This window comes from Manis javanica, chromosome 4 (genome assembly GCF_040802235.1).
Source record: "Manis javanica isolate MJ-LG chromosome 4, MJ_LKY, whole genome shotgun sequence".
Lineage (NCBI taxonomy): Eukaryota > Metazoa > Chordata > Mammalia > Pholidota > Manidae > Manis > Manis javanica.
In genome coordinates, this window is record NC_133159.1 from 117,545,266 (window position 1) to 117,569,931 (window position 24,666).

General features: G+C 39.0%; 2 protein-coding genes across 17 annotated transcripts in view; one reads left to right on the forward strand and one right to left on the reverse strand.

The window, feature by feature from the left end:
* NCOR1 (nuclear receptor corepressor 1) overlaps nt 1-232 on the reverse strand; it is a 185,883-nt gene extending 185,651 nt beyond the window's left edge. For 8 of the 14 annotated variants that reach the window (XM_037013094.2, XM_037013071.2, XM_037013068.2 and 5 more), the window contains exon 1: nt 67-230. The gene's annotated coding sequence lies outside the window, so the exon portion shown is untranslated. Of the gene's footprint in view, nt 1-66 lie in introns of all 14 variants that reach the window. The other 6 variants (XM_037013076.2, XM_037013058.2, XM_037013084.2 and 3 more) reach the window with 3 other exon arrangements.
* PIGL (phosphatidylinositol glycan anchor biosynthesis class L) overlaps nt 1-24,666 on the forward strand; it is a 103,229-nt gene that overhangs the window by 343 nt on the left and 78,220 nt on the right. The window contains exons 1-3 of one of the 3 annotated variants that reach the window (XM_037013196.2): nt 329-931; nt 1,181-1,535; nt 10,705-10,804. In XM_037013196.2, the coding sequence (XP_036869091.1) occupies nt 1,301-1,535; nt 10,705-10,804 (335 nt within the window). In that variant the 5' untranslated portion in view covers nt 329-931; nt 1,181-1,300. Of the gene's footprint in view, nt 1-320; nt 1,536-10,704; nt 10,805-24,666 lie in introns of those variants that run through there. The other 2 variants (XM_017671387.3, XM_037013201.2) reach the window with 2 other exon arrangements.

Consider the following 24,666-nt stretch of genomic DNA (forward strand, 5'->3'; position numbering starts at 1 on the left):
GCCTCAGAAGCCCTCGGGCGAGCGGGGGCCCGGAGGCCGGAGCTACGGGCGCCGGGGCCTACTCACCGGGAGCGGGCGGAGTGTGCTAGCCGGCGCGCCTCCGGGCCTGAGGGGCAGGACTCGGCCTTGGCGCGCGTCGCTACTCCGGACCTCACTCGACGCAGCCAGCTGGGCGCTCACTCCAGCCACCGCCGCCGCCGCCGCTGCTGCTTCGCCACCTTGGCCGCCATCTTGACTCAACCCCTCTCCCTCCCCCAGCACCGGCGGCGGCGGCGGCTGAGGCGGCTCCGGCGCCGGCTCCTCCTCCTTCCGGGGGAATGGGAGGCCGAGTCCCTCCGCTGGCTGAGCGCGGCTTTACCTCGGCCGAGCTTCCTGGTCCCCTCGCGTTGTCCTTCGGCCTGGAGGCGGCGGTTCCCTCGAACAGAGGCGGGACCGGACCCAACGCGCTGCGCCGCGCACCGAGCCGACCGGTCCCGGGCGTGGGAGAGGGACGTTGCTGGCCCTGTGACCCCTCCGCGGCGCAGCGGAACGGCGGCAGTCTCCTCGGGTCTGGGCAGCCGGGAGGGAAGCAGGATGCCCGCGTCTTGGGAGCCGTAGGGGTGGGCGACCTACCCAACAGAGCTTCTAGGGCTCTGGCTGTAATTCGCACCAAGACTTCACTAAAATGCCGGGCAAGGCCGATTTGTCCAGGATGTCGATCCTTAACCTAAAGTCATCCGCCAGAGGAACCTGCGGCCTCGCGTCTCCTTAGTACACGTTCAGCCTGACTGTTCTAGTGAAATGACTAGACGCCCCGTCGCAACCGCATACTTGGCCTTCAGGGAAGCCACCACTCCCAACATCCCCAAATTAAGGCAAAACAAAGTTGGTGTTCATCTAGATAAGGGGCTGTCTAACCACGTAATTACGAGAAAGTCCCGGGTTTTAAGAAGTGAGTTACTAAATGGTGAAGAGAGAACGCACGATGGGGAGGCGAAGGAAGCGTGTTTTAAAATCAGCTTTCACAATTAGGACAAGAGTAGAAAACGGGACGGCAAAGGGGTTCAGTTCAGCTCTGAAACCGAGCAAGCATAAGACGTGGGAAATGCCACAAAGTAAAAAGAACTCGATGAAGAAATGTTAGGATACATCCGCATAAAACCATAGCAGGAACCCGTGTTTTGTTTGTTTGTTTTTAAAGCTTCAGGTCAGCAAGCCGGAGTTCAGCTCGGAACGCGATTTCCGAAGCTCAGTTTTCCCGCCGGAGTCGGAGACAGCTGCAGCCTTCCCGATTGCGCAGGCTCAATGCCACTTACGGAGCATGGAAGTGGTGGGTCTTCTATGTTTGGCAGTGGTGGTCCTATCGTGGGGCTTCCTCTGGTTTGGGGACTACTCCGAACGAATGGAGAGTAAGGAGCAGGCTGGTCTGCTGGGAGCCGGAAACCGGACCCTCCTAGTGATCGCGCACCCCGACGATGAAGCCATGTTCTTTGCTCCCACCGTGCTAGGCTTGACCCGCCTGAGGCGCCGGGTGTCTCTGCTCTGCTTTTCTGCAGGTAGGAGGCTGTAGGCGGGGCACTGGGAGCCGGGACTGTCTGTGAAGGATGTAGGTGCTAACGTATCTCAGTCCACTTCTTCCCGAAGAGTTCCCTGTTACAAGAATCTAAGTAAATACAGCGAAGGTCCCTTCTCTGGGCACTTAATAGAGAAACGGTGGCCCCAGCCGGGGAACTGTAGCGGCCAGCTTCCCAGGCGGGTTGGGAGACTTCCGCGGCTTGTGTATTCCAGTCTTTGCTAGCAGGATTTAGGAGCACAGAGAACTGCTAACCTTTGGTCCATTTAGTACCTACATTTCCGTTGGGAACTGAGACCGTGCCCATTAACCTTTTTATTTGCAGAAGGACCAAGAATAATGATCTTACTATATAGTACACCAAACATAATCTAGGTTATATCATGCCTGCACAACTTTTAGTTTTACTTCCAACGGTGGTAGAAGACCCACCTGCTGCTTTTTAAATCCTTTTTATGCTAGAAAGACGCATATGTCAAATTGAAGAGATAAACAGATTGTTAGGAGTAGGAAATAATTTGATAGTAATTTTAGAGTTCAATTCCACCCAACTTTAAGTGAAGGGACTTTTCAAAGAATAAGGCCTCCTTTGCCATACAGAAAAGATGGAATGAGAAAACAAAAATTGGCCATGGTACTGCATTATGGTGACAACTGTATAACTGAATTAATTAAACTGTATGTACAGTTGGTGAATTTGGGGGAATGTAAAGTTAAACCTCAATAAAGCTGTTTTTCACAAATGCCCATGCCCTCTTCCCATTTGGTTGTTTGCTGTTCCACTTCTTTTTCTGTACAGCTTTTTCACCGAAATCACATTTTATACAATTTTATATTTTTCACTGAACATTACTTCATCATTCATCAAATATTTATTAAACACTTACGCACACTGCACACTGTTAGAATACCAAAATCCAGAACACTGACAACACTGAAGGTTGATGGGGATGCAGAGCAATAGGAATTCGCATTCATTGATTGTGGGGTTGCAAAATGGGTGAGCCACCTTGAAAGGCAGTTTAGCACTTTCTTACAAAAGTAAACATACTCTTTTACCAAACCATCCAGCAATTACCCTCCTTGGTATTTATTTACCCAGAGGAGTTGAAATATGTCCACACAAAACCCTGCACATACGTTTGTAGCAGCTTTATTCGTAATTGCCAGAACTTTGAAGTAACCCAGGTATCCTTCAGTAGATGAATAGATAAATAGTATATCCAGAAATGGAATACTAGCACTAAAAAGAAATAAGGTATCATGCCATGAAAAGGCATGGTGGAACCTTAAATGCATAGACTAAGTGAAAGTATCCAATCTGAAAAGGCTACATACTATACAATTCCAACTGTATGACATTCCAAAAAAGGCAAAACTCTGGAGACAGTAAAAAGATAAGTGATTGCCTGGGATTGGGATGGGAAGAAGGATGAATAGGAGGGGCACAGAGGATTTTTTTAGGCAGTGGAAATATTTTATGATATTATAATGATGGATATCTATCATTATACTTTTGAACAAACCCATGTTCACATGAGTGAACCCCTACTATAAACTGTGGACTCTGGGTTATTATAATGTGTCAGTGTAGGATCATCAGTTGTAACATGTACCACCCTCTTGAAGAATGTTGGTAATGAGGGAGGCAGTGCATGTAGTGGGCAGGGAGGACATGGGAAATCTCTTCCTTTCAATTTTATTGTGAATCTAAAACTGCTGTTTAAAAAAGTTATAATAAAATTTTAGTTTACAAAAAGGTATATTCTAGACCTGATTCTATGCCCTAGGAATAAAACAGTGAAAACAAACTATATAAAGAATGTGTCCTTGTGAGATAATTTAAACATTTGCCCATGTTAATAAGAACTTGATATACAACCTTTTAAGTGGTCTCAGAGATAAAATTTTATTTCGTCATCCCTTATTGTATATATATTTAGAGGTTTTTTTCCAGTTTATCACAAGTAGCAGTGAACATCTTTAGGCATTTTATATTATTTCATTAGAATTGATATCTAAATTTGGCTGTTTTAAGGCTTTGCGTGCAAATTGCATTCCCCAAAACACACCAGTTTACATTCTGACAAGTAATGAGACTATCTGTCTTAATATAGTACCCTCTCTAGCACTAACTCGTATTTTTTTAATATTTCTTGATTTGATAAACCCTTTTTTCCTTCAAAATCATAACATTAACATTAAGCCATTTCTCATATTTATTGAGAATCTGAGTCTAAGCACTTTTCTTCTCAGTTCATGCTATTAAGGATATCAGTTGCAAATAGACATGGGTAATAGCCTCATTTTTTTCCTGTTTTAATTTATGTTTTATACTAAAACTATGAGAGTCAAATTATAAGCAAATTTGTTTCAAGACTTAAAAGAGAAGCCTGGATTTTATTTACAACATATATAGGTGCAGTGGATTCTTTAATAAATTTCTTCTTATTTTTCAATAGGTTGGGATTAGAAATCAAAATTTTTTTCAAATAAAAAATATAAAACATGCCCTGCCCTCTGATTTATTGTTCTTCAGAGCATTTGCTGTTTTTGACCTTTCTTCTTCCAAATACATTTTACAATTAGTTTGATCATGTTAAAGGAAATACCTTGCCGGCATGTTTTTTTTAATTACTTTATTAATAAATATAGGGAAAATTGACATATAATATAAACTCTTTATATGATTTTATCACATATCTCCTCATTTGTACTGGTCTTTAATGTGGGTTGGTAGTTTTATAGTAACAGTCTTAGGTATTGAGGTGATTAGTAATTTTGTCCTTTAATGTTTCTCATAATGAGAGATTCTTTTTGAAAATACAGTAGTCTCCTGTTACTTTCTCATACTTTGATATTCTCTTTTATTTCTTTACATTAAATACTTATATCGGCTTCTAATAATTCCAATTCTGTAGTCTGTGTGTCTGATTCTGCTCTTTGAGTAACTCAGTAACTTGTTTCTTACGTATTGTGGTTTTTTTAATCATAAGCACATTTGTGTTTCTTGAAACCGTATTTATGATAATATTTTGAAGACTTATGTATTTTGAAGCTAGGCAGCAAAGGGCACTACTCATCTAGATCACTCAAAACCAAAATTATAGATTCAGATTTTTCAGGCCACAGAGGTAATATAAATTCAGAGTCCAAACCCAAGTACATTAGTTGTCTAATGCTGTGTAACATATTATCTCAAAACTTGGTGGCTTAAAACAAGAGTAGTATTTTCTCTCTCATGGTGTCAAAGCAGTTATCTCTGTCCTGCAATATTGAGTACCTCAGCTGGATGAGAATCACCTCAGTTAGCAATAGATGTCAGCCAGAACATCCACACACGGTCATTCCAAGTAGCTTGAGTTTCTTCACAGCCCAGTGGCCCGACTTCTGGGCAGGTCTCCTGAGAGAGAGGCTGCCCTCGGTGTAGCCACACTGCCTTCTGTGGCCTAGTCTTGGAAACCATGCAGGACCACTTTCCCTGCATTCTGTTTGTCAAGGCACCACAAGTCACACCCAGGTTCAAGGAGAGAAATAGATTCTATCTGATAGGGAACAGCAGGTTCTGTAAGTGCATGTGGAACTAGAAATAACTGCTGTAGGTATTTTTTGGAAAATACAATGTACCACACCAAGTAAAGGCAAGTGTGTAGTTAAGAATTCTTTAAGGGGTGACATATTTCTTGTTTTCCCTTCCACAAGAACCAAGCCTGAAAAAGATGTAGCCCTATCATCAGGGTGGGGTTTTTTTCTAGTTCACCCACTGTAGAGATTGCTTTTTGAAGGTCTGTCTCTGGGTGTAGGTGTCCTTATTTGTGCCCAAACTTTATCTCCTCTTGCCCTGACTTGTAGGCCGCCAGCTATACTCAAGGTGCCCAGGCTTCAGCTCCACCCTACCTGTCTGAATTTGTGCTTGCCTATTATTTAAGACCGCCAGAGATAGCCCTTACTTTCCTGTTAATTCAGCTGTATGTTCTAACATTTTCCTTATTTCACATGCTCCAGCATTCTATGCTAAGAGGGTATCTCCAGACATCTGGTTCACTGTATTTCCTAAAACAGAACTTACCAATTTATTTCTAACAATGCTATTTAATCATGAATGACTCTTCAAAGTTTTCCTTATTGAGATACATTTAGATCCAGTCTCAGAAGTGTTAGTCTCATGTGTCTTTTTTTAATCACCCAATATATTTGGGAATTCTAAAAAACTATGGTTGTAAGTATTGACTGCATCCTATTGAGAATGGAATAAATTACTAATACTTTAAAATATGAATTGTTTCTTTAAGGGAGTTCATAGAAACTTGAGAACATGTCTCAAAGTTTATATATCTCAGGTTCTATTTGTAAATGTATATAAATACTTGGGTACTTTTCTCTAAGGTTTAGACTGATGAGATTTCCATATGATCATATCAACCAGAGAATACATAGGCATCCAGTGACTAACTGAAAGCAATGCCTATTCATAAATGTTGATGCTGGTGGGTTAAATGAAAGGTTAAATGTTTATGAGAATTTTATCTATTTCTGAGTATACATTTACTTACCCTTTTTTAATATTCAGCCTTAGAATTCATATGCCAGGAGCTTAATACACATCCCCTATTTTGAACCTAACATAGTATATAATTGTTGATAAAAATGTTTGTCTTGATGATATAACTTTATTTAATTGACTTAATTAAAAAACATTACATGCTTTTCAGAGTTTTTATTAATGAGTTAAAGTTTTAAGTGTTAATATAAAGGACTTGCTTAAACTGTGAGAAACCATAAAAGAAAAGCTAAAGAGTTCGTGTCCAAGACCAAAGAGAAATTCCACAATGATAAAGATTGCCTGTGAACAGTGAAAAGGAAAGATACAAGCATGAAACAGAAAATGCAATAGAACTAATCTTGAGAGAAGTGTAGAATGGAAATTATCAACAAAATGAATGCATTTTAAAGAGCTTAATATTGGAAATATTTTTTATAACCACTTATTGCAATGAGTTAGATACTATTCTCATGCAGTGCATACTGCTCATCCCATCTGATACAAACATGCCTGTCACATTCAGGAAAAGGTGGTTTCCAGTATGTTTGGACTTGTTAATGACTGTCTATAAGTTACAGATCAGAGAAACTGGCAAAAAGTAATATTGCCATTAGTAAAAGTCAATATTAATGAACTCCATTTGAGAATAGCAAAAAAACACAGTACTTACAAGTATGGTTATATTGGTTGATAATAGTATCTGGCAGTGTTTCTTGATCTTGGCCTCATAGATGCATGATCAGTGTCTTCTTTTTAATGATCTTTTAAAAACTTGTTTCACCAATTTTAAACACATAATTTCTGTTTTACAGTGATAACTCATAACTGAAAGATCTTTATTCAATGCAAATCTAATTTACTATTTTTTATTGTGGTTAAATCTACAGAATATAAAATTTACCATTTTAGTCATTTTTAAGTATTAATTCAGTCAGTGGCATTAAGTACATTCACAATATTGTGCCGTAACCACCATCTACTTCCAGGATTCTTTTATCATCCCACACATCCCATCATTCTACCCACCCATTCTAGGAACTTCATGTAAGTAAAAATCATACAGTTTTTGTCCACTTAGGTCTGGTTTATTTAGCATGTTTTCAAAGTTTCACCCATGTTGTAGCATATATCACAACTTCATTCCTTTTTAAGGCTGAATAATACCCCATGGTAAGTACATACCACATTTAGCTTATCCATTCATTTATTTTTGGCACTGGGGTTGTTCTGTTTTTTGGCTGTTGTGTATAATGCTGCTTTGGACAAAGGTCTGTAAGTATGAATTCCTGTTTTCAAATCTTTTGAGTATATACCTGAGAGTAGAATTTCGGAGTTACATGGTAATTCTGTGTTTAAATTTTTGAGGAATCAAAACTGTTTTCCACAGTAGCTGCACTGTTTTATGTTCCCACCAGCAATGCACAAATGTTCTAATTTCTCCACATCATCAACTACACTTGCAGTTTAAGGTTTGTTTAGTTGGTTGTTGTTGTTGTTTTTTTTTTTTTTTACTATAGCCATCCAAGTGGGTGTGAAACGATATCTCCCTGTCGTTTTGCTTCGCAGCTCCCTAATGAATAACACTATTGACAATCTTTTCATGTGCTTATTGGCCATCTGTCTATATTTGGAGAAATGTCTATTCAAGTTCTTTGCCCATTTTTTTATTCTAGTTTCATTTTTAAATTGTGATTTCTCCAACTGGGTTCTGTGGACACATTCTAATGGAAGAAAAGCCAGCTCTTTTGGTTTAAATTTCCTTTGGAGAACCCAGGCCTTTGAACTCCAGTAATACTGCCCCTTTCTCTTATCCCTCCAATGTAGGATTGGTAGTTACTTCTTGCTGACTCTAATCTATGGCCACTTCACTGTTCCCTGTTTGGCCCTCAAATCCATTATCAGTTACGTGTCACATTCTCTTCATTAGATTCTTACTGATGTAAATATTTGATGCAGTTTCTGTGTCCTGCACAGAACTAACTGGTACAGAACCTAGGTCCCCTCATTTTGTAGTTGAAAAAATGTTGACCTTATTTTTTTCCAAATACATTTTGGAATTTGCTTGTTTATGCTCAAGGATAAACTTTGCTGGCATTCCTGAAACCCAGGAACTTAAGAAATTTCTCCAGATCCGTAAAGTTAGTAGGCCAGGTATTGGGACCATGCCTTGATGCTCAATCCACTTCTCATCCTAAGAAATTAAGACTTCCATGGTAGGAAACTAGGTAACTAAAGGAACAGGAGAGGGGGGTTTTTTTCCTTTTAATTTTAGCTATATAAATTTGTTACCTACTTAGAATAAATTAATTTAAATTTGTAAAGTAAAATAAAATTTTTATATATTGTGGTATATAATTGTGAGACTTTATAAAATATTGTGGTGTATAAGTGTGCATCTTTACAAAGTGACTTTAATTTCTGTTTAATGTCATTATGGTTGCTAGCTATTACTGAGAAGTATTAGTTATCCCAAGGCAGAAGACTTCACTGAGCATACAATTATCTATAAGCTATATACACATATACACACATATACAATATAGTTCTATATAAATAAATCTACATTAATCCCACATATTTTTTATTTTCTAGAGTAATGATCTCCAAGTAGGTTTTTCTTTTTTGGTTACATTTTCCTACTTGTAAAAACTTTTTTGAGCATATACTCTCATTATATGTATATTTATTTATAATTATATTAAGTACATGGACCACTGAACTAATGTGTACATTATAAAATATTAACAGAAGTTGACATTTGTAAAGGACAAGGTAAACAAGTTAAGAGGAGAATTTCTAAGGCTTTTCCTCCCACCCCACCTCCCACAGTTTATCTTGGCCCATCCCAGCATGCACCCACCCCAGGTGGAGGCTGTTCTAGGACATGTCAGTTAGAGCTGTGGAAAGATCTCAGACACTCTGTTGAAGTGCCTACAGGTTCACCAAACTTAGTGAAAATATTTAAATGATCTCTGACTTACTAACTTGTTTCAAGTTCCTTAATTCCAACACAAAATAAAACCAGCTTCATAAACACATTCGGTGCTTCTACAGTTTCTCACAACCAGAATCAGAGTCTGACGTGCACAGCCTCTGAACTTGAGTCCCATTACCAGTGTGCATTAGGCTGTTGCTAAAGATCAAGTAACCTTAAGACAGTATGGGAGAGGGTATGTGTATGGATTTGGGAGGAACCTAAAACAACCCAAAACATAACGACAGTCACAAAATTGACTATAATTTCTATCTGACTTTTTTTTTTAAGTTCACAAAAAATTGTGATAAGGACAATACAAAATTAAGCTATCTGGAGTCTTTTTAGAGGTAGTTTCTTTGTTGGATACAATGTAATGACTCATGTCTCCACTCTGGGTTCAAACAGTCAAAAACTAGCACTAGAGTAACAACCCCTGCCAAATGGAGAGGTTTCCCAGGGGAGTTTTTCTGTGTTACCTGGAACAGAAAGCCAAGCCTCTCTTTTGTCACTACTTTATGAGTGCCTCCAGTGTGCTGGACACCAGGATGACACAAAGTTGAATTAGACCACAACTTTTAAGGTCAATAACATTTAGGAATTAAAAATCAGATCATGGAGAAAAGTTCATACTTAAGAGCAGAATACTGGAAATGATTACTTGCCAGGAAAAATAGAAGTCTTCCCAGAGGGAATGCCATGTGATGGGCGCAATGAAGATGGATTGTAATTCAGGAAGAAAGGAAAGAAGAGGGGAAAGGTAAAGAAGACAAGGAAAGAGAAAACAACACTGAGTACAGAGCTGGCAAGATATGTGTTATCTCATGTAATCCTCAGGAAAGCCTTATGAGATGGTGAGATGGCCATTATCCCTGCTTCATAGGGAGAGTGACTGTGGCTCAGGAAAGTTAAGTGGGACAAACCGCACAAGGAATTACCTGCTGGAGAGTTGAACTAAGGGGTAAATAATTGCTCATAAGTGCAATTTAACTTCATTGCATACTATCTGTAAGGATACAGGGGAGTTGTACCTACCAAAACTATTCCTAAGACATGTAGTATGCATGTTGGGAAAAAGAATGCACAAGCTACTTAGGGTGCTGATGTGGTCAAGTCCTCCAGAGGTATGCCAGGGTAGCTGGTTGCTAAACCCTGGAAAGGAGGATATATTACTGAGTGATACCTGCACATATTCCTGCACAATACTCAGGAAGAGCAGCCTCTTCTTTAAATGTTAAACAGATATTTGAGGACTGTCAATTTACAGAGACCCAAACTTACAGTGTGCCCACGCATCCTACTTGTTCTAAGTGGTTATAGAAGGGTTGATCCTAAATCTGCTTACTGCCAAAGCCAGCGATCCTGGTGAAGTACAGTCCTGCATTAGCATGCCACTAAAATACAGGCAGACAGACCCACAGATAGATACAGAGGTGGGGAAGAATTAAGTGGTGCTGCTGGTAGTCCTCTCACAGGAGTATCTGATAATAACCTTGATGTATTGTCTTCAGTTTGTTTGTCATAACCACAAATTTTTCGAGTAGTTTAAATCCCTAAGGGAACAAGATAAAAATGAGTGAGCCAATAGATCCCACTGTGTACAGAAATCGACCACCTTATGTTTGTTATCCCCAGGAAATTACTACAATCAAGGGGAGATTCGTAAGAAAGAACTTGTGCAGAGCTGTGACGTTCTAGGGATTCCACCTTCCAGTGTAATGATTATTGACAACAGGTAATTTCTCTGTTAACAATGTTGAAATTCATTGGCAATAAATATGCAGTGGTACACACTCAAGACACAAAAAACTAATGTGGGTGGATAAGAACATCTTATTTGAGAAGTGTACTTAAAATATTTCACATTTGTTTTTAAATGACAGTGTAATGCTAATAAACTTTTTCAACTTCTGTTCAGATTTTGTGTCAAGATAGCTACTTCTCTTTAATCTTTAAAAAAACTTTATTATGAAAGATTTGAAAAGTACACAAAGGAATAAAGAACAGTGTCCTGAACCCCCACATGCCTATTATTCATCAAGCCTCTGCTATACCTCTTTCACCTATCCCAGTTAACATCTTTTGTATATGTGAAGTATTTTAAAGAAAACCCAACCGTCTAATGTTTTCACCCCTCCGTTCTTGGGTACACATCTCAAGAAGATAGACATTTTTTTCACCATAGCCACCTGCCATTATCATCACAGCAAACAAAATTAATACTAACAGCAATTCCCTGGTGTCCTCTAAGATCCAGTCCATATTGAAATTTCTCCAAGTAGCCCAAAATGTGTTTTTACACTTGGTTTGTTCAAGTCAGGATCTAAACAAGGGCTACACATTAAAGTTGGTTGCCATTCTGCATTTAATTGTCCCTTCCACCCCTACTATGTCATTGATTGCTGAAAAAACTGGGTTAATTGTCAAAATGTCACACATTCTGGGGGTTTTTTGTCTGCTTTCTCATGGTATTGTCTAAGGTGTTGTTCTATCCTCCATATTTCTTGCAAACTGGAAATTAACTATCACTTCCAGGGGCAAGAACAGTGCATAAGCTGTACTATGTCCTTCATATTACATAGTTTCAGGGGACACATACTATCTGATTGTCTAGCTTGTGGTGATTCTGTGGTCAGTGAGTACACATGGCAGTAACCGCCCCTTTCATTTTAAAGACCCACATCAACATTTCATGTAATGTTTCCATGATTGCCAGAATCATTAATTAACTGGAAGCTGCAAAATGGTGAATTTCTAAATGTCTCCTGCACTCTAAATATATTACTTATCATTCTCCCGTAAAGCAGAACATTATCAACCAGGGCTACTTAGTTACCCTGCTACGTGATTTGATCTGAAAAGACAGGATAAATGCTTCTTTCCCTTTAACAACTATTTTCAGGATAAGAAGTTGATGGCCTGCATACCTCCAGTGGTAATTCATGTTTGATTTTGAATGAAGGAGGGCGCTTTGAAATTTCATTAGGAATTTACGTGTTTTATGTATCTGGTGCTTCAGTTTCAGTCATTATGTTCTTTGATGCTCCAGTTGTCCCATCTTTGGCCATTGAGTCTCTTCACAATGGCTCATGTGTTCTTCTGATAGAAACTCTTTAGTCTCCGGATATCCTTGCTGTCAAGGACGAGATTTTCCGGTGTGGTCTTGTATGCCTTCCTGCCCTGGTCCTGGAATCAGCAATGGTTCCTCTTAGTCCTCCTCATCTTTCTATGCCACTGTTTTCATTATGCTGACAGGTGTCTCCTTACAGTCACACAGTGATCACAGCAGCACTTCCAGGTATCACACAGACACAACTGTACTGCCAAGAAGGGGTGGGGGCATTTTCCTTCTGCACTTCTCCCCAACACACTGTCTCTCAGGTCTGCTGCTCTACCACCTTCCCAACCACTGTAGCAGCTACTAGACACTGGCTTCCCCAGTGTAGGTGCTTTTTTTCAACATAAGCATGCTGAGAATGGCTATAGGCAGGAAAAAATGCTAATTTTGTCTTACTGACTTGCAAAGCTATATGCTTTATACCCCTCATAGCCTGGTGTTTTTGTTCAGTTAGGTTAGTAAAGACCTAGGGGATTGGCCTAGGCTGGGGCCTAGATAGAGGACTCCTTAGGATGCAGAGCAGGAGATGTATTTCAAGTGTCAAATCCATAGCAAAGAACAAAAGATAGGAGGTTAAACAAATGTAAACAAAGGAAAACAGGCCAGAAAGACAGAATCCATTCTGTGGGTAGCACCTGGAAAATGACCTAGCCCCTCTAGGGGTCCACAGCAGAGCCTAGTAATAGGAGAAGTTTTTATTGGCACTAAACTGTATTAAGATCACTTTGGTGAGAAAAATCCAATCGATTGTTAGGCTTCAATTGTCTCCATGCATTGTCCATGAGCTGAGTCACTGCCTGAATTTCCTTTTTTATTTCAACAGCTCTTCTACTTAGCTGCTTTTTCCACCCCCACGGGAAAGGGAAGGTGGGGAAATTTAGGTGAGCAGTGAATAAGGGAGCCTTGAAAGAACGTGGATCTCTTAACTGTTGGAACCTTCATGACATCGAAACAAACAATGAATAGTGGAGGGAGATGGTCAGTTTTGTGCTTTAGCATGACTGATAATGGACTGAAAAGATTAAGACTACAGAGCAGTGAGTCTACTGCACTTGTCCTGGTGAAAGGAGAATGTCTCTGTTTAGAGTGTGGTGTCTAAGATGGAGATGAGGGAACAAATTTGAGTCTTAAGAGGTTGAAATGGCAGGAATTCAAGGAACAGAGGAAATTGGGATAATGGAAATTACAGGCTTAGTTACCTAAGTGGATAACTTTAGCTAGCATAGTTTGCAAAGAAGGAGAATTGGGTTTGGGGAGATAACCAGTTAGACAGCCATTGGAGTGGATGGAATTGGCCACAAATCAGCTGGAGTAATAATAGAAGACGGGGGAGGGGTGGATCATGAATGGAGGGAAGAAAAAAATCCCAAACGTCAATGAAGAAAAGAATTAGAAGTTTGGTGTCATATAACCTGAGGAATGAGAGTGAGGATACTTCAAAAAATTGTGAAGAAAATGCAAATTGCCTCCCAGAGAAAAACACCAATATTAAACAAGATTAGCATTAAATGGTGTAAGAATTTTTATATCCCTGGAGTATTTTTTTCACTAGAGTATTTTTAACATTTCCCTGTGTCACTAAATAGTCCTTAAAAGTCTTTAAGGTTTATAAAAATTGGATCATAAGGATGTGCCCTAACTTATTTAACATTCTCCTACTATTGAGTATTTAAATTTTCCAGTATTTAAGTTTTTAAAAATCTGTTAATAAATCTTTGAGTTCTGACTCTTCTTAGGTCAGTTCCTAGATGATGAATTACTGAGACAAAGGGTGGGACTTCTTGCAGTTTTCTCCATCTGGGTACTGAATTTCTTGTTCAGGTTATCTTGGTTCATCTTTTTGTTATTGTTATGAATAAGATTTTTTTTCTGATATATTTTCTAAGACTTCCCTGCTGATGGGTAGAAGATCTATTTATTTTTATGTGTATTATATTCAGCCACATATGAAACTTCTTTAAAAAGCCTAACATTATTTCACTTGATTCTCTTAGTTTTATAAGGTTTACAAATAATACCGTCTTCCATTTTTCAAAGTATGCCTCTATTTGTGCCCCACTTTTTGTTGCCTTGAGTGGAATTCCTTAACTATGTTAAATAATTGTGGTAAGAGCAGGTAACTTTGTCTGTATTAATGATTTAATTGAGAAAATATCTAGTGTTTTACCATTAACTGTGTGGGCCACTGCTCATGAAAGATATCCTTTATCATTTTAGGGATTGCTGTTGGAAATTGGCAATCAGTGTACCAGGCTTGAGAGCTTCTGTTCATTTCAGTACCCTAACAAAGAAATAAGGAAAAAGTTTAAATTCTCAGTTTTACTTGGCTCAGGGAAAACTGTTGAGATCATCATGGGGGGAATCTATGCCAGTGGGTTTTGCAATCCTGTAAAGAGCACAAATCTAGAGCCAGACTGCCCAGACTGAAACCCTCGCTCTAACCCCAGGTTATAAACTGTGTCGCCTGGGCGACAGAGTTACTTAATCTCTGTTTCAAAACTTCCTCTTTTGTAAACCTTGGAAATACATGATTTTAAGTCTATTTGTGAAAGAAATCATTTGGTTTAAAAGATGACATACTTCCCTTTTACTCTGTGGGTGTATGTTGTGATTTGTTTTCTATTAATATTAATAATAATATTAGTGTTCTGCTCAGGCACCCTATTTGTACACACAGCCTATTGCCTTCACAGTGTCTGCTTTGGCCCAACAACGCAAGAATTTTTTTTCAGGGCCAGATTTGAATTGTGAAAACTAGTCAAACCAAAAAGCTCTACTTGGTTATCAAAATCTTTACTCCCATCATCTGTTTTAACTTAGTACCTTTTTAGTATATCCTGAAGGTCACTCAGCTTCAGCAGTAGCCCCTGCTTGTGAAATGCTACAGTAGTGGAGTAGTAAACTTGTTAACAATAAATACTTCAAGAAGCCGCTTTGAAGATTCAAGGAAACCACATGTCTTAGTCTGCTCAGGCTGCCATAGCAAAATTCCATAGACTGGGGGACTTAAACAACAGGCATTTGTTTTCTCATAGTTATGGAGGCTGGAAGGTGCAGGTCAAGGTCCAGCAGGGTCAGTTTCTGGAGAGGGTTTGCTTCTCGGCGTGCAGACAGTCATCTTCTCACATAGAGCGGAGGGAGAGAGATTTCTTTCTCTTTCTCTTCCTCTTCTTGTAAGGGCACCAGCCCTGTATGATTGGGGCCCACCATTGCATTTATGAGCTCACTTAGCCTTAATTACTTCCTAAAGACCCTGTTTGCAAATACAGTTACGTTGAGGGTTAAGGCTTCAATGCATGAATTTTGGGAGGACACAGTTCAGGCCTTAATAAAATGCAGCCTGTAGTCTTTCAGCCTCTCATTTCATAACCCACAAAAAGCAGAACTTTGGAATCTTACTTTAGGTTATTTAGATGGGTCAAAGAGAAGAATAAGGAGGAGGAAGAGAAAGGAAAGTCTTACGGAGGACCTACACTCATAACAATAATGGTAAATATGTATTAAACCACTATTATCAGTGCCAAAAACCCTACTAAATGCATCTTACTTAATCCTCAAATTAATCCAGTTACTTTTCCCATGTTGTAGGTAAGAAAACTAGGCATAATGAAAGGTTGAGTAGTTTGTCCAAGGACAACCAGCTTTTAGGTGGTAGAGCTGGCATTTGAGCTGAGGCGGTCTGACCCCAGAGCCTGTGCTTCAACCACTGTATTTTATACCTACTCCATGCCTAACACATACTTTCACAAAGGTCATCTCATTTAATTCTTCAACTAACAAGATAGATTTTATTATCCTTTTCTTGTTTTACACAAAGAAACAAGCTCAGAGAGACTAAGTGACTCCTCTGAGGTCACACATGTACTAAGTGGCAGTGCTAGGATTCAAAAACAGAAAGGAAGAAGGAATTGATGCCTGACTTTCTGTGGGAAGTAGGTGACCACTTTTTTACTGTATTTGAAGGGCCAGTGTGTACTTAAAGAGTACATTTAGTTGACACTGTGTGGTCAGTTCTTTCTTCCATTGTTCTTAATTTCATTGCTCAATTTCAGGGAAACATTTAGGCAGAGCAGCTCACCTAAGTAAACACTGTTATCTAGTCCCTTAAAAAGGGGGAAAAATTCAGTTCTCAATAAAGGAAGGCATAATCTCAGTCATTAGACAACTAGAGGATATTTTTGATACCTATACCCAGTTCCTTAATGTCTATCTATGGGCTCTGCTAATTGAATGAGTCATATGATATTAAAATGCATATTGTTAACAGATACATATTAAATGCCTGGAATGGGCAAGACTCTATGCTATATGTTGAAGAAAGAGACAGGTCAAGGTATAGGGACTGGATAGTAGGTGTTGGCATGCCAATCATCGCGGTTGCATTTGTGGAAAGCTGTTGCTGTTTCACTGCATCTGTGAAAATTCAGGCCTGGGAGGGAGATTAGAGGCCCTCTCCACATGCTTGGAAATTGAATGTCATTGGAAAATGCAGCCTACAGATTCAGTATTCATTGGTTGCTTTTGTGCTTCTTGAAACAACAAAGATAGTCCCTAGAATTATTTCATTTATATTTCAAAACAAAACAAAACACACACACATATTTCTGTATGCATACATAATTTCTGAAAGGATATATATCAGCCTCCTTAATAGTAGGTGCTACTTAATTGGAGCAGAGAAGAGGGATACTTTTCACTTTTTAATTCCACAGAATTCTATGCAGTTTGATTTTCTTTTTAGGAAGTCTATATTGCTTTTTAAATTGTATATATGTTTTTAAAAGACTACACCACATATCTTATGAGTATTCTTCCCTCTCAACTCAGCTTCTATCTGTACAAGTGAATGCTAAATGAGAAATCATTGTGTACATTTTGATAACATTTGATTTGATAAATTCAAAACATAGAGTTCCGTGAAATGATAATACTGCTTTGAGCCTTTTTATAAACACCATAGTCTTCTCAGGGGCCTCATTCTGGAGGAATAGTGCGAACAAGGTCAGAAACATTGCTCCAGTGTGCTCTAACCAGAAATGGTAGGAATCCAAGAGAGGCTGGATTAGGATGGAATAAAGTAAAGCAGATCCCCCAGTTACAACCCATGCCCATTAAAGTGCTTGGGGCCCAGTGACCTATTGTTTGACAAAACTTGGAAAGTCTCAAAGCTGTTCGTGGTCTGATCCCTGTCTCCCTGCACAGCCTCACCACCCAGCACCTGCTTATACCCACATCACATCTATTACCACAACAAAAATAGGTGGGACTGTCCCATACCCCAGTCTGTGTCTCCTCCCCATCTCTAGTCTTGTAATTAAGCTGAGCCTCAAATGCACCATGCTTCCTTACATGGCCATACCTTTGCATGCGCTAGTCCCTCCCTTCAGCATGCTGCCTTACTTCCCAGCACTCCTTACCTTGCCTCTCTAGCAAACTCCTATGCATCCTCAAACCTCAGCTCCAGGATTATCTCAGATTCTGTGGCCTCATCCCTAAATCACCAGATTTTCTTGGGCACCTTTGTTATCTTTTCATTGTCCCATTATATCCTAGCATACCCACTAGTTTTTTACTCTTCTCCATAAGCCTCTCTGTATCTTTTCATTCCTGTATCCCCAACCTCTATCATTATCCTTGATATATAGTAGTTGCTCAGTACATGTTTGTTGAATAAGTGAATGACTCCACTTACACTACAAGCTTTCTCTTGTTGCCAGCATACAAATGTGTGGTCTCAAAGAACGTGAATGATGCCTGTGCATCCCAACCTACTACGTTATTTACTTTTTTTTCTTCATTTACTTCACTATTTCTTCATTTACTGAGAAATGATGATTACCCAGAAAAGTTTCTGGGACTTAAGTGAAGTTGTTTTAACTTTCTTAAAGTGTGGATCTCTGACATGCATAGTGACTTTTAGCCTTCTGGAAGGTTCTAAATGAGTACTTTGGTTTGGAAGGAGTTTTCTATATCTCTTTATTTTGCCATTCTATGGATTTGGCTCTGTTGTCCTAAGGTTTCAGCATAATAAAAAGTCTCATTTCTCCCAGTGCTGTCTCAACATCAGTTTGGCATTAACAAGCTCAGAGCTTCACAAACTGATTTTAGCTGAACAAGGAAATAGAATCCACTACCAACTAGGAAACATGAATGAGCCTGGCTTACTAGCCATTCCTGGAAGGCTTTGTGTTTTCCAATAATTCATGCAAATCATACAATGAAAGAGAAGCCATAAAGCAGAGTCTGGGACTCTTGGGGTCAGATTAGTAATTGAACCCTCTATCTTGAGACCCAGTAAGAGCCTTCCCCCTACAAAAAAACAAAAAAGACTGTATGCTGGCTGCCAGAGTGGATCTGACCAAGCACCCTCTCACTGTAAGAGATTAAAATAAAGCCTCCTGCAGTCCTTTTCTCCAAATGCACAAAGGAATGATTGGGCCAAGGCTCCAGGGCACAGTTCCAGTTCCAGCTGGCAAGAAGGCAAGACTCTCCTCCCAAATGCACAAAGGACAAGAATGATTCCTAGAAAAGAAACCAGGGAAGGAGACTGAAGTGGACCTAGCTGACTCGGAGCTGTGATGTGAAAAGCTGCTACACTGCTGCCTTAACGGCAGATGATTCTGAGAACTGAAGTGAGGATGAGCCTTTAGGTAACAGGACTGGGGAGGCAGTACAAAAGAAGGAAAGTGGGACCAGGGAAGGGCGGCCTTAATAAAGCACGCATTTATGGCTTATACTACTCCTTGGAAGGGGTTGCAAATACACTGCAAAAATAGGATTCAGGATAACTCTGTGTTGGGTTATTCACTACAGCACTTATTTATAATAGCAAAAAATTAGTAGCTAAAATGTAGCAGTAAGCAATTGATTATGTATCATGGTCCAGAACATTAAACCACAATTCTAAATTTTCTATGCACATTTAATAACCCAGAATGGTGGTCATAATATAATCAGTTTTAAAAGTCAGTATAGTTCAGACTCTTCAACAGCACGGGAGTTAGGGGGACTGACCCTCTGCATAATCAAAAGTCCACATACAACTTTTGACTCCCCAAAACTTAACTACTAATGTAGCCTATTGCTGACTAAAAACCTTACCAATAACATGAACAGGCAACTAACATATTTTGTTTGCTATAAGTATTACATATTACATATTTTTTAAATAAATAAGCTAGATAACAGAAAATTGTGAGTAAAATTGTAACATTTCCAGAATATCTCGCCTGGCTTTAATGCATTTGCATATCCTCAGTGGGGGAGAGAAGTTCATCTTCATATCAGTGGGTAATTATCTAGGCAACCCAGAGAGGGGGCTGGCTGGCTTGCTGGCTTCCTTTTTCTGGAGCAGAGGAGAGAGCTGGCACCGGACTATAGTTCGTAGGTGAGGGGAGGGCTGGTTTTGCTTCTTCTGGAGCAGAAAAGAGAGACAGCCCAGGACTGCAGTTTGTAAGCAGTAAACAGATTTTAAACTTTATTTCTCCCTTTGACTGATTTTGGTTTTTAGAGGTATTTTGCCCCAGGATTTCCTCTTCCCAGACTTACAAAATTTTTTCTTAATTGTCTTAAATCTCCAAAAAATTTTCCAACAGATTTATTTTTAAAAATCCATATAAAAGTGGACTCACACATTTCAAACCCATGTTGCTCAGGGGTCAACTATAAATATACTTTCTTTTTTATACTTTTTTGTATTTTCTGTAGTTTTGATAATGAGCATATACTAGTTTCATTAGATTTATTTTTAAATACATTATCTTAAAATATTTTAATTATTCAGAAAAAAATTCATTATTTCAGCTTTCATGTTTAAAAAAATGTTTATGACTTTATAGAGCAGTTTTAGACTCACAACAAAATTGAGAGGAAAGAATAGAGTTTTCCCATATACTATGTGACATCCATAGCCTACCCCATTATAAACATCCCCCTCCAGAGTGGTACATTTTTTAGAACTGATGAACCTACTTTGACACCTAATCACCCAAAGTCTATAGTTTACACTGGGTTCACTCCTGGTGTTGGACATTCTATGGGTTTGCATAAATGTACAATGACATGTATCCATCACTGGGATATAATGCAGAGTATTTTCACTGCCCTAAAAATCCTCTGAGCAAGATGATCAGATTTCCTTACATATATATTTTTTAAGAATGCATGCTTGTAAAAAATAAAAAGAAAGTAAAAATCACCCAGATGTTCTCACTTAGAAATAACCATTGTCAGTATTCAGTGATAGCCTTCTTTCTATGCATATCTACAAACATAATTAAAGGTAGATAAATACACAATTGTAATTTTAGAAAAGTGGAAATAATTCCATGTGTGCTATGGTTTTCATAAACAAATGATACTGATTGTTACTTGAAAAGACATGGAAGTAAAACTAAAGAACTTTAACATAAGTTTCAGATAAATGTGTCCATCTAATTCAGTTACAGTGGATTAATTCCTAAAAATATATATTCAAAATTAAGAAAAGATAGCAAAATGTTTTGAGATTGCAGTTAGTGAGGTTTTGTTGGTGGTGGTGGTGGTGGTTTCAAAGTATCTACTTCTGCTAATGCCTGGAGGAAGTAAGTGTACTTGATTGAGAGTTTCCTGGAAACCCTTCTCCCCAAATCCCCATTATATTACTTTAACTTTGTCAAGATTTATGACACATTCTTTTCAAAAACCATGATTCCCACAGTCATTTAATCTTGATCCTGTGTTATCCAATCATTCTGTTTTACCGTTGTTTGTGTGATCTTCAATTTATTGTTATTTGATTCATTCCTTTACCTGACATACTGGAATCAACCAGTACGTTTTTGAAAAGTAGCACAGAGATGCTGTATTTTCATATGTTTCAGAGTATCTATTTGTTGTCTTTATACTTAAAGGACACCTTAGGTGGCTACAGAATTTTCAGGTTATACTTGCTTTTCCTCTGTAGACACTGTTTTACTGTCTTCTGGTAATAAGTATTGTTGTGAAGATGTCTGATACCAACCTGATTTTTTTTCCCCTTATAGGAAATTTTTCTACCTAAATACCAAGTGATTTTCTTTATCCTTGAAGTGCCAGAACTTCACCATGTTATATTTTGGTGTTGATTGTTCTAAATAAGTTTTCTTAGGATGTGGTATATCTGTAGGATACATCTAGGATATGAAATCTGTAGATTTGATCATATCTTTCTGTATCATTTGCTTTCTCCCTTTCTTCAGAAACACTAATTATGTATATGTTGAACTTTGTCTTCCATTACTATTACCTTTTCTATGACTTGTATATCAATATTCTTTCAAATTTTGAAATTTGTTCAACATTTCCATCATTTCTCTCACTTTTTGAATAGCTGCATATTTCTTTCTTTGCTTATGCCAAGATACACTAACTTGTATTTTTGTTATTCAAAAACCTCCTCTTGAAATGCCATAATCTCTTCTTTAAGCCCCTTTTCCTCTCTCCACCCCCACCCCCAATATCAGGCTGCTGGTAATTCCTTGACACCCTGGAAGATATTTTGAAATTATACAGGTTTTTCATTCACATTCTTCTATCCTCCCTTCTTTCTTTCTATTGTTTTTGAAGATGCCATGCATAAGGATGTCCCTGTTTGTTCTTTCTGGGTTGTTTATCGTGTTTGACTTAGACCAGCTACCTTCTGAAGAACAGTTTTGGAGGAGCAGAGGAGGATACAGGTATCAAGCTGGGAACCTCTGAAACTTCTGTTGAATCTTATTGTCTTCAGCATCAACTCTTCAAACCTCCTCTTCCCTTTACTATGGAGGCACCTATATTTTTGGTGTATTCTCATATTCACCTCTTGTTACCCTTCTGAGGGAAGGAGGCTTAATGTAAGCACCAGCTTATCAACCTGATTCTCCCTCAAAACATGTTTCTCCATGACCATTGTTGTCTCCAGTTCTCATGATGCTAATCAGAGATCATTGGACACCTCTAAGGATGCTGAGAATTGATTTTGATGGACTTTCAAATCATATAAAAAGACCAATGTAGAACATGTTGAGCGGCTATGCTCCCTATTTCTGGGGCAGATTTCACAATATGAGGCATATATTTCATGTTTTGTGGTTTCTGATAATGATGGCTTTCTTGGTTTGTCCAAGTTGATGCCATATAACTTTTATTTCTCTTATTGTTTGCAATGGAATTTGAGGAAAGAGAGTAAAGTGAAAATGTCACTAGCACTATGACCAAAAGTTCGTATTTCCATTTTAGAGAGATTACTACTGGCAGTTGAAAGAAGGGTGGATGTGAGGAAATTAAGAGCAGAAAAAAGAAAATGAGAAAAGTACAATATAATGACTGGTCCTGGAGTCATGAAATATGAGTTCAGATTGTAGCTCTGCTATAAACTGCTGTATGTCCTTTGGCAAAATAATTTCCTCTTTCTGAGCTTTTCATTTCTTATACATAAAATAGCTGAATGAGATGGTGATTTTACCAAAGCTTTTGAGACTAGATCTTCCTCAGAAGCAGAGCAGGATATGTTTAGATGTGGTTGTCCGTTTATGAATGGAAGTTCATGTGCTCAACCCAGCAGTATACCTTATCTTTTTAAGTGCTTTCCAAAATTTTACTAAGCACTTTTACATTTAATGACATATCCATTGTGACAAGCGAAAGCCCTCTTATCAGAAAGCCAAATAGGGAAATAAAGAAACTCAGAAGTAGAAAAAGGATTAAAGATGGCAGCATGAGAGGAGAGACAGAGGCTTCCTCCTAAAACTGGATACAATTAGAAAATACAGTTGGCGCAACTAATCCTGAGAGAGCAACAGGGAAGAGGATGGCGTCTGACTACACACACCTGGAGAAAAGAGCAGACCTCAGCGAACAGGGTAACTACCAGAGCTGTGGCTCCGTGGGACCCGAGCCCCTCCCCCACCTCAGCTCACCAGCGGGAGGAAGAGAAACAGAGCAGAGAGGGAGTGGGAGACCTGAGAATGCTGAATACCTAGCTCCGGAGATCTGCGCTGGGAGCACAAACCTACATTTCATGGTGCTTTCATCATACTCATCTGATTACGGGGTTGGAAAGCTGGGACAGGCGGAGTTCCTGGGGAGACTGGGATTCTGGCTGCTTGTGGAAAGCAGGGATCTATATCCAGTTGCTCTGGGACAAAAACTTATACCTGTGTGCTCGGCCCACTGATTCAGGAAGTGGAGACAGGCACAGCAGCCAGGTAGCGGGGAACAGCTCTTTCCTCCCCCGCCAGGCACCAATACCGCTCTCCTGCGACCCCCCGACATTGCTTCAGACACTGAGCAGCTCCAAAATAGAGCTTCTGGACACTAGAGGGTGCCATATACAAATATGAAATGCCAAAGGAACCTGGTCCAGAGTAAAATTATTAATACAACACGCGAGAAAGATTTAAATGACATGGACCTGGTGACTCTTCCTGAAAGGGAGTTCAAAATAAAAATCATCAACATGCTAATGGAGGTACGGAAAGACATCCAAGAACTCAGGAATGAATTCAGGTTGGAGATCCAATCGTTGAAGAGCACAATGGAGGGTATTAAAAGCAGGTTGAAAGTGGTAGAGGAGATGATAAATTAAATAGAAACTAGAGAAGAGAAATACAAAGAGCTGAGGCACAGAGAGAAAAAAGGATCTCCAAGAATGAAAGAATGTTGAGAGAACTGTGTAACCAATCCAAATGGGACAATATTCACATTATAGGGATACCAGAAGAAGAAGAAGAGAGAGAGAAAGGGATAGAAAGTGTCTTTGAGAAGGTAGTTGCTGAAAACTTCCCCAATCTGGGGAAGGAGATAGTCTCTCAGGCCATGGAGATCCACAGATCTCCCAACACAAGGGACCCAAGGAAGACAACACCAAGACACATAGTAATTAAAAATGGAAAAGATCAAAGATAAGGACAGACTGTTAAAAGCAGCCAGAGACAGAAATAAGATCACATACAAAGGAAACCCCATCAGGCTAACATCAGATTTCTCAGCAGAAACCTTACAGGCCAGAAGGGAGTAGCATGATGTATTTAATGCCATGAAGTAAAAGGGCCTGTAAGCAAGATTACTTTATCTGGCAAGATTATCATTTAAATTTGAAGGAGGGATTAAACAATTTCCAGATAAGCAAAAGCTGAGACAATTTACCTCCCATAAACCATCTCTACAGTCTATTTTGGAGGGACTGCTATAGATGGAAGTGTTCCTAAGGTTGAATAGCTGTCACCAGAGGTAATAAAGCCACAGTAAAGAAAGTAGAACAGCTAATTACTAAGCAAATGCAAAATTAAATTAACTATCCCCAAAGTCAATAAAGGGATAGACAAAAAGTACAGATTATGATACCTAACATATAAAGAATGGAGGAGGAAGAAAAAGGAGGAGAAACAGAAAAGAACCTTTAGATTGTGTTTGTAACAGCATACTAAGTGAGTTAAGTTTAACTCTCAGATAGTAAGGAAATTAACTTTGAACCTTTAGGA